Source organism: Myotis brandtii, unplaced genomic scaffold (assembly GCF_000412655.1).
Source record: "Myotis brandtii unplaced genomic scaffold, ASM41265v1 scaffold499, whole genome shotgun sequence".
NCBI classification, from domain to species: Eukaryota; Metazoa; Chordata; class Mammalia; order Chiroptera; family Vespertilionidae; genus Myotis; species Myotis brandtii.
Genome location: NW_005369027.1, coordinates 1,688,834 through 1,698,919, shown reverse-complemented (window position 1 = coordinate 1,698,919; position 10,086 = coordinate 1,688,834). Strand labels below are relative to the sequence as shown.

General features: G+C 37.2%; 1 protein-coding gene across 4 annotated transcripts in view; it reads left to right on the top strand.

The window, feature by feature from the left end:
* The first annotated feature begins 452 nt into the window (after nucleotides 1-452).
* HERC4 (HECT and RLD domain containing E3 ubiquitin protein ligase 4) overlaps nucleotides 453-10,086 on the top strand; it is a 101,915-nt gene continuing 92,281 nt past the window's right edge. Inside the window, exons 1-3 of one of the 4 annotated variants that reach the window (XM_014548161.1) lie at nucleotides 453-716; nucleotides 1,114-1,144; nucleotides 1,600-1,904. In XM_014548161.1, the coding sequence (XP_014403647.1) occupies nucleotides 1,679-1,904 (226 nt within the window). In that variant the 5' untranslated portion in view covers nucleotides 453-716; nucleotides 1,114-1,144; nucleotides 1,600-1,678. Of the gene's footprint in view, nucleotides 717-1,113; nucleotides 1,145-1,599; nucleotides 1,905-7,460; nucleotides 7,585-10,086 lie in introns of those variants that run through there. The other 3 variants (XM_014548162.1, XM_014548163.1, XM_014548164.1) reach the window with 3 other exon arrangements.

Genomic DNA, 10,086 nt, shown 5'->3' with positions numbered 1-10,086 from the left:
GACTTGTGCGGGCGGGCGGCTGCCGTAGTGAGCTGAACTGGTCGGCCGGCGAGGCTGGGGGTGCGCAGACGGGTTCTCCCCCCTGGTCCCCCCGAAGTGGTCTGAGTGGACGGACGTCCAGGGAATACGATGGGAATGAAAACTGCTTCTCAGCCCCCCTACCTGTTGCTGGCGGGAGGACGCCTTTCTTAGACCCCTTCAGACTTGGAAAAGAAAAGGATGGTTAAACCTCGTGCGCTGAAATCAAGGGGTATTTTTCCTGTCCTCTCTTCTTAAAATTTTTTTAAAATTTTATTTATTTTTTCCCCCCGGGGGAAACAATGCAGAGCTCTCGGGAACGATCGAGTTCTGATGTTCCAAAAGAATGAGATCCAACTTGTGTGAATGGATGGGGTCGTGGAATGGGACGGCGTGGGCACCGGCTCGCCCGAATGTCGGAAAGTTGGGTTTTGAAACTTCGCAGGTTCTGTGTAATAATGAACGTGGGTGACTGCCGCGAGCACCAGGCGGACTTCCTGTCATTGTGTTACTTAGTGATGCGATGTCCTTTAAGGCCCGGGTGGCTTTAGGTGAACTGGACTCTGTTATCTGTGTCTTTACAAACGCAGAAATACTCCATGTGCTGGAAAGTTCGACCGATTTCGCCACCCAGCTATCAATGGCCCAGCCCCCATGCCTATTTTTTGAAAGGTCGGCCGTGCTGGAATTGCTTGCGGGTTGTTTGTTTTTTTTTTCCATCCTCATATAATGGTCTCGGAGGTATAGATAGATATTGATGGCCCAGGGGGAATGTTTTCCAGTCGCGGTTACCACTCATTAATAGACAAATGTTGAATTTGGGGGAGAATCTCGATATTAAACTGCGTGTTTTCTTTTGTGAGTATGACAATTATGTCCATTGATTTAGTTTTAAAATTAAAGTTGTAGTGAGGTCGGAGTGTTACGATTTTTATTTTTTATTTTTATAAGTATGATCTTTGGAGGCGATTGTCGTTAAGATCGAGGCCTGGCAAGAGAATAATTTTCTCTAGGGCCTCAACATTGGCATGAATAATTGGAAGTCGTTTAAATGGTGGGAAATTTAAAGTTTCCATTATTGGTTTTCTATTACAGATCAGAACTTCAGTTTTCTGTTGATGTGGAGGTAGGTATTAGAAGGTTTAATTATGCTGTGGCTTCAGGGAGATTTCAGGGTTTTATGTTTCTGAAGTTGGCTAAGTTTTTCACTGTGTAATTTCCTTGATTGTTGAGACAGTGGATGTCTTATTTCTTCCATTGAAATTATTTAAAGCAAAAAGGAGAAAAGGATTAATTTCATCAAGATACTTATAATATTTGTAGTAGAGGATCACAAGATAAAGTAAAAACTAAATGTTTAAACTTTTACAGAGCTCATGGAGAGAGCTACATGTTTCTATAGCAAATATTTTAAAAAATACAACTGATTGGTTTTTGAAACTGAATGATGCTTATATGTAGCATATTGTGAGATGGATTTAATGTTTACTATATAATAGTTATTGTAGCCTTGCAATTGAAAGAGCAACAATACATCATATTTCCTTTGAAGTCATCTTAACTTTTTTTCTATCTCCTCAGCCATAGGGATACCTCCAACTTTCCAGTGTTTCAGAAGGGAGTTTTTTGTTGAAACTGGAAGACCTAAAGAATTACAAACATGTTATGCTGGGGAAATGCATCTTTTGGACAGCTAGGTTTGGGTGGAATTGATGAAGAAATTGTATTAGAGCCCAGAAAAAGTGACTTTTTTATAAACAAAAAAGTCCGAGATGTAGGATGTGGACTCAGGCATACTGTATTTGTTCTGGATGATGGAACAGTGTACACATGTGGATGCAATGATCTGGGACAGCTAGGTCATGAAAAATCCAGAAAGAAACCAGGTAAGTTGAAAATTTGTTTGTTATTTCTAATAATTATATCATTTAAGTTTGACATGTCAAATAGTTTCTCTAGTCCTAGACCCATATTTTTTGTCAAACTTTAAAAGCAAACCAGGATTTAAATATATCCTTTATATTTACATACTCCTAAGTACTTTATATTGTGGTTTCCTTTTTTAACTCCTACTGTTATAAAACCTTACTGTATGAAGCCTTGTTTCAGAAAATAATTATGGTGATGTAAACAAATAGAGAAAAATCATTGTTTACATTGCCTACATTGTTTAGGTATATTTGATACAGAGTATATAGTATGCAGGTCTTTTTTAACAAGTACTGTTCAGCGACCTTGGGCAGATTTTAAATGCATAACTTTGTGTTGTTTTTCATACATTAGAAAGAAAAATATTAATATGAAAGCATTTTACTTTCCTAATATATATAATGCTTCTATTTTTCTCCCTGTTGTAGCATTTTAAATAACATCTTTTATTCTCCTTCTCTAGCACCACTAACTATTAAAGGTTTTGTGATTCTGAGATGTCCTGATTTTGTAGTAGCTATACAAACAAGTTTTAAAATAATTGCAGGGTAATGAGAATTTTGAGGAATCTGATCATATTTTATTCTGTTTTCCTGGCTATACATATTTTAAAATCAAGTATCACCACACTTAGAAATATCATTGTTATGTGAATTTTTTGCTTTAATTATAATAACTAAAAATTAACTCTTAAGGTGGTAAATTCAGATAAAACTGCAGCTGTATTTAGTTTCTTTTAACTTCAGCAATATGGCACTTAAGTATATTTTCTGTGGCAGTTTTTTTCTTTACAACTTCTTTATTTAAGAGGTTTCTAGTGTTAGTTTACTTTGGAGGTTAATGTAGGTATATTAAAGCATTAAATTAAGGCATATTATTCCTCTTTTATACCATCTTACCACCATGCCAAACTTCGCTCTTCTACTTGTCAATGCTGTATGGTTTTCATCCTTTCTTGTTAGAGTCTTAATCTCTTTTCTTCTGCCTTAATTTGTAATATAATTATTTTGGATGAATGGTAGTGATGCTTAATACAGTAGGTTTAATTATTGCAGAACTCAAGGTAAATGGCAGCTTTCTTGTATGTACTTTATCTCATTAAGAATATTTTATGGAATCATCAGATTTTCATAATATTAGGCATGGAAGTTATGTTGGTAGATGTGAATGGTAATTTACTGATAAGTATTTATCACTGCTAGTGGCAGATAAATCCTTTACATTTTGCCTAGCTTGGAATGCTGCCTCAGGTTGAGATTTTTCATAGTATGGGGCTATTGCTATTCTTATATTTAACATGCCCCACAGAAATAACTAAACATATCTCTGTATTGCTTTAATAATTTCTGAGAGGCTACAAAGGCAAGTAGAAAGTACAAAGCCAGCACATAGAAATTGCCAGTATAGTTACTGAAATTTACTATGCTTTAAAATTTTTAAATGTTAATTGAACAGACACCTGTTCTGTGTCTAGGACAGGGGTAGACACTGCACAAATAGTATTATGATTATATTGCCTGGAACAGCTTTTAACTCTATAGGTAAGATTCTGAGAAACTTAACTAGCTAGAAGCTTCTTTGTGGTCATGCTGACATTGTGATGATTGCATTGTGACATTTATGTCACCCTATTGATTCATCCTGGAAGCATTATTTGGTAATAAGAGTTTGGGAGGGTGGGTTTACCTAATATATGATATCTCTTTAGGATTGCCTCATTGTCCAGGGTACATCATATGCTATAGAGAAATAAAAGGCATAAACTTTGTCTTGAAAAATTTAGAGCCTGGGTTGGGAGTTAAGGCATGTATAAATGAAATAACTGGAGAGAATTGAAATTTGACATGATGTGATACCTACTTTGAGTCTAGGAAATTTAAATGATGGGAAATGTCATTGTGGAATAGAATTAAAGAAAGATTTCTGGAAGACAATGAAGTCTTAAGTTCAATTCAATCATTGATCACTTAAATAGCCAGAAAAGAAATCTGGGGCTTAGAATAACTTAGTTTTTTAAGGGCGGGATCCTAATTCTGAGAAAAGCTTTTTATTACCAGAAGTCCAGTTTCAATGACATATTGAAGTGTACCTAGGTTACAGAGGTAAGAGAAAGTAAAAGTCAAAGAAAGGTGGTAGGGACTTTTTTTATTTTTATTGTTTTTATTGATTTTAGAGATAGAGGAAGGGACAGAGAGAGAGAAATATCAATTGGCTGCCTCCTGCACACCCCCACTGGGGATTGAGCCCGAAACCTGGGCTCGTGCCCTGACCAGAATCGAACCCAGGACCTACGTATTGGTTCATGGGTCGATGCTCAACCACTGAGCCACATGGGATGGGCTGATAGGGACTTTTAACCTCAGTTTTGATTTAAGGTGCTTGAGAGGAAAATTTGAATGTATTTAACCAAAATTATTTCCCTTTGGAATAATTTCTTAAAGATTTAAATGTGTGCCTTCTCCAACCCTTTTTAAAATTTGTGAGTTTGAGGACTGAATTAGAACATAAATTCTTATTTAATTGGTTTTAAAGTCTTCTGGTAATAGAGTGAGTCTGGTTGAATTTCTAGGACCATGTTATAAATTGTAAACATAGTAATTCTCTTCATCAGAGCTTTAAACATGTGTGGAGGGAGCTAAGAATTGTGTGTTTTTTTTTACAGAGGCTGGCTTTATAACCATACAAGTATTCTATAATAACGAATAAAGTGGCCTCATTCATTAAGGATAAGCTATTGTTGAGAATCTGATAACCAACTGGAGGACTCGGCCGTACAGTGTAGCTAAATGGAATTAATCTATAGCCTATCGGGAGAAGTTTCATTCATACTTTTTAGAAACCATAGAGGAAGTTTTCACTGATTTTCCTTGTATACCAAGAGTGCAGATTATGCCCATGGTTCAACAACTTTCTCTTTTTTATGTATACCCCTTGCTATCACTACTAGCTCTTTCTCATTTATTCCTTAGAAAGTGAACATCTATTTCACTTTCATGTAGAGTCAAGCCTTGGTTCTTGAAATTTCCCATCTTGAACAGTTCAGTTCTCTACCAAGTTATTCACGGAAAGAAATGTCTGTTATCGAACAAAATTTTGATTCTCAACCTGACAACTCTTTCATGCTGATAAGTCAGCATGACAAAAAGCATCTCAGGCCACAAAGGAGAGAATGCACCAGTATGAGTCAGTTACAGCTTAACCTTACCTTGTTAACGTCTCAGGAAATTGTGCTGGAATATTATTTTGGGGTTTGTGTGTGTGTGTGTTTGCTTGTTTGTTTTTTGTTACTGTTTTTTGCTCTGGTTGCTGGGGAAATGCACAGATTAGCACAATTTTAAAATATAAAGGAGCCATCAAGAGTGCTAATGTTGTTAAGGATGTGAAAGATACAATGATTACAGGCAATTGAAACACTGTTGTTGATTTGGATAAACAAAAGACAGTTAAGCCAGTGACAGCATTTTGGAGGCAGTGATATATAAAGATGCTGCATGCCGACTTCCTGAAAGATACCCCTGGAAGGAGTGCTGAAAGTGATTTGTTTAAGGCTACTACGGGTGGTTTGATAAAAAAGAAGCGTGTGTTTATACATTAAACAGTACATTAGACATGCACTGTTTGTAAGAAAAGTTAAAACGGAATCATTTGGAGGTCTGGAATGAATTAATTCAATTTACATTCTTTTTAATGGGAAAAAAATGATTCAGTTTTCAAACAGTTCGCTTCTCGAACACCCTTCTGGAATGAATTACGTTTGAGAATCGAGGTCCCACTGTATGCATTTTTCTTTCATAAGAATTATTTTTAACTTTTTAATTTTTTTTAGCTAATGGCTCTCAGTTTCTTAATTCATAGCTAACAAATAAATATGTTACACTTCAAAATGCTAGACCCGTGGTCGGCAAACTGCGGCTCGCGAGCCACATGCGGCTTTTTGGCCCCTTGAGTGTGGCTCTTCCTAAGCATTGGGAGTACCCTAATTAAGTTAATAACAAACAATGTACCTACCTATATAGTTTAAGTTTAAAAAATTTGGCACTCAAAAGAAATTTCAATTGTTGTACTGTTGATATTTGGCTAATGAGTTTGCCGACCACTGTGGACCAGTGCAGCTAAATTAATTGTTTTATTTTTATCTTTCCAAATTCACGTCTAAAGATTTAAAAATAACATAGGAAGTGTACTTTTCCTAACAAGATCATTAACTCACTATATATCAAATCATAGGTAAAATTTGGTGGCTGTTTTGCACATGTGTTTCCATTTGTTTCTTGTAATATGTTTTGCACATGTATTTCCATTTCATGTAAGAAACAATACTAAACTATTTTATGACCATAATTTGTAAATAATGTGATACAGTTCTGTTAAAAGGTGACGTTTTGATAGCTTTTTATGGTTTGTAAAATTCTTTCAAGTAGATTATCTCATTTAATCCTTACAACAGTCTTGTATGGTAGCGGGGGCAGGTTTTATGGTCCCCATTTTACATGAGGAAACTGAAGTTAAAAGGTTAAGAGACTAACCATCACTAGGCTAGCAAATAAGAGAACATTCCAAATTCAAAGAGAAGCGATTTTAGGAACAATAAAGAAGGTTGAGAGTTCTATTTTAAAGATATAATATTGCACCAACACCAACTAAAATTTTAAATGTATATGTTTTATTCTTGAAATAAAGGCTAATTTGGTTAGCAAAGCTAGCAGTTTGAAATAGTATAATAAAACTTACTGTAGCTTGTGCTCAACTCTCTACAGAAGTTGTAAAAATTATAAGCATTGATTCTGTTTCCTGTAGCCCAAAATGGTAATTTCTTTCTTTTAAAAAAATTATATTTTTAATGATTTCAGAGAGAAAGGGAGCAGGAGAGAGAAACATCAATGATGAGAATCATTGATCAGCTGCCTCCTACACGCCCCCTACTGGGGATTGAGCCGGCAACCCGGGCGCGTACCCTGACTGGGAATCGAATCCTGACTTCTTGGTTCATGGGTTGATGCTCAGGCAGTGAGCTGGCTGGGCTCATTTCTACTGTTGGGTCATTCCAATAAAGTATTTTGTTTATGTGGCAGTAATTACTTGGCTTGCCTTTCTTGCTTTATTTTCTGACCTGCTCTCCTTGTTCATAAAACATAAATCTATTAATGAACTGCTTAAAATATAATTGTAATTTAAAAGGTAATATAAGAAAATAAATGTATAAATGTGGAAAATAAAATTATTCACTTAAGAGTGGATTAAAAGTACCAAATTATTCCACATATTTCTTATTGAACCAAAGCATGTAATACCAGAGCAGCTCATTATGTTTTATAACTCCTAATTTTAACTGTACCTTCTGAGGAAGTGAAAGATAATGGATGATATGTGGAGGCTTGCTTTGGACACTTTGAGAAAGGTTAGTGCCCAAGAATCACAGTGTTCAAGAATAGGAACAAAAAAATCATAATGCAAACAGATGACTACTGTTAGAGAGATGTATAATAATACTTTACTTTGTGTAGGACCCTACATCTGAGGAATTTCAAGAGCATTACACAATAACTCATGGTTCCTTTCAAAATGCTTGTGACACAATTTGCAAGAATTATCCTCATCTTAGGGGATAAATTTACGGAGAAATGGCAGCACAAGTTGGTAAGTAACTTGTCAAAACAGCAGGTGACTGGCGAACAACTATAAATTGAATCTAAAAATTTAAGTCTACCAGTCTCCTACCTTATTCACTAAATTGTGCTTATGTTTAGAATTATTTATAGTTGTATCTTTTATTTGAGGCAGATGAAATACTAATGCACAGATTGTTTCCTTGCCATTCTATTTGATGGCTTTTTGAAATCATTATTTTACCAAGATCTTGCATTGTGATACCACTTTGGTACTTCATTATACCCTGTGTGGTATGAAGAATATTTAAACAAATGAACAAAAACCTATCATTGTACTCCCCAGTCTATTCTCTCCTCTGTTATAGATCATATTCTATATCCCTTTGTTGTCTAATGCTATGCTGTGCTACTATCCAAGGCCCAGTCGATTGATTTGGTGGCGAATATTGGAGCTTGGATTAGTTAAGTTGTAGCAAGTCTGCCATGTATCTCTCTGTAGGATGCATTGGTTTGGTACATGCTTTATAGAATCTTTAACCCACAGAGAAGACAATAATAGCAATAGTTGTCTAATCTGAGCAATTTAACAAATAGAGGCTTTTTAAAAGGACTTGGAAGTTATGATTTTTCTCTGCATTTGGTATATTAGTGTTTTTATCTGATTGGAAGTGAGCCATATACTTTGCTTGAAAGAACCAGGAGTATGGTTGATTTCAGTTTAGGCATTTATTAAAGATTCTTGTTGCACATGACAGCATTGGTGGTCTAGTTTCTGTCATCTCTTTAGTAAATATTCTTAGGGCTCCATGTCCCTAATATGACATACAAAGGTAGCACTATTGAAGATAATTTTTTACAAACTCCTTGTATTTTTAAAATTGCTTTGAATAAATCAAGTTTCACTTCATAGATATTTATTTTTCCTAGGCTATAAAGCATATCAGGTACTTTGAGATACCTATTAAAACCTAATAGAAGAAATGTATTCACACATTGTTATAAGGATTTTGGGGGCTAGGATTGCCCCCAAAATTTAGTAAGTAGAAAAGTGGGGAGCATTAGTGAAGAGACTGAATCAGAGAGCCCATGGTTTGATTCCTTTCAGCTTCTATAAATATTTTTCCCAGGCTGATGCAGTTTACAAGGCAGTAATTATTTTTATATCTTAATGAATTGTGGCAATTATATGCAAGAAAAATCTGTGCTATGTACAATTGTATTGTTGGAATTATTTTTTTAAAAGAAGAATTTCTTAACTTTTGGTGGCTCAGTCTTTAAACCATGTTTTATTTACCTGAAATTACTTTAGCTTTTCTTGGCCATAGGAAAACATTTTAGAATTCTTTAGTAATGTGTTTTTCACATTATTTTTATTTTTATTTTTATTTTTATTTTTTCACATTATTTTTAAACTAGAGGCCCAGTGCATGACAGTCGTGCATGCGGGGGGGGGGGGTCCCCTAAGCCGGCAGTCAGACATCCCCTGAGGGGTCCTTAGTGCTGCTGTGGAGGCGGGAGAGGCTCCCACCGCTGCAGTTGCCAGCCATTAGCCTGGCTTCTGAGTGAGTGGTGCTTCCCATGTAGGGGCGCCCTGACCACCAGGGGGCAGCTTCTGCATTAAGCGTCTGCCCCCTGGTGGTCAGTGCGCATCATAGCAATCAATTGTTCTGCCGTTCGGTTGATTTGCATATTAGCCTTTTATTATATAGGACTAGAGGCCCAGTGCACAAATTCGTGCACTGGTGGGGGGCATGGCCTGCAGGGATCGGCCCACTGTGGGGATAAGGGGGGGATGGCGTTCTCTCTTCTTGCAACCAGCGCATAGAGAGAGAACTCGGGGGTTGATGAAATCTCGAGTAGAACGCGAGAAGGTTAAGGAAAATTGAATAAAACAAGACTGAGACAGAAATAGAGGAAAGCTGGGACCAGGTGTGGCGTCTGCTCTCTGAGAGATGAACAGGGCCCAGAGCCAGCACAGCAACCTTTATTTGTAGCCAAATACCAGGAAGTTTTACTAAGGTTAAGTAAAAGGGGGAATGCGTGCATTCTTGTAGCTTCCTCGTAAACAGTCACCTCCGGGTGGTGTGAATCGCATTCATTCCTGGTGCTTGACTAGATTTAGATAAGAACCCATTTCCCGGCACCTGGCTTTGAAGGTCAACTGAGGCATTCCCACCTCTTGGCTGGATATACCCCCAGGATAAGGCTCTGCCTTCATCATGGGTTCAGTTGACATGAATTTAAAAGAAAGCCAGCGCCTTCCCTGGCAGGGGGCCTTCCACATGGGAGCACTGCTCATCCTGGTCAGCCGAGTGGCGCTACCACTGTGGGAGCGCACAGACCACCAGGGGGCAGCTCCTGCATTGAGCGTCTGCCCCCTGGTGGTCAGTGCGCATCACAGTGACTTGTCGTTCTGGTCGTTCTGCCATTTGGTCACTGGGCTTATATATATATATATATACATATACATATACTAGAGGCCCGGTGCACAAAAATTTGTGCACTGGGGGGGGGGGTTTCCCCACCCCGG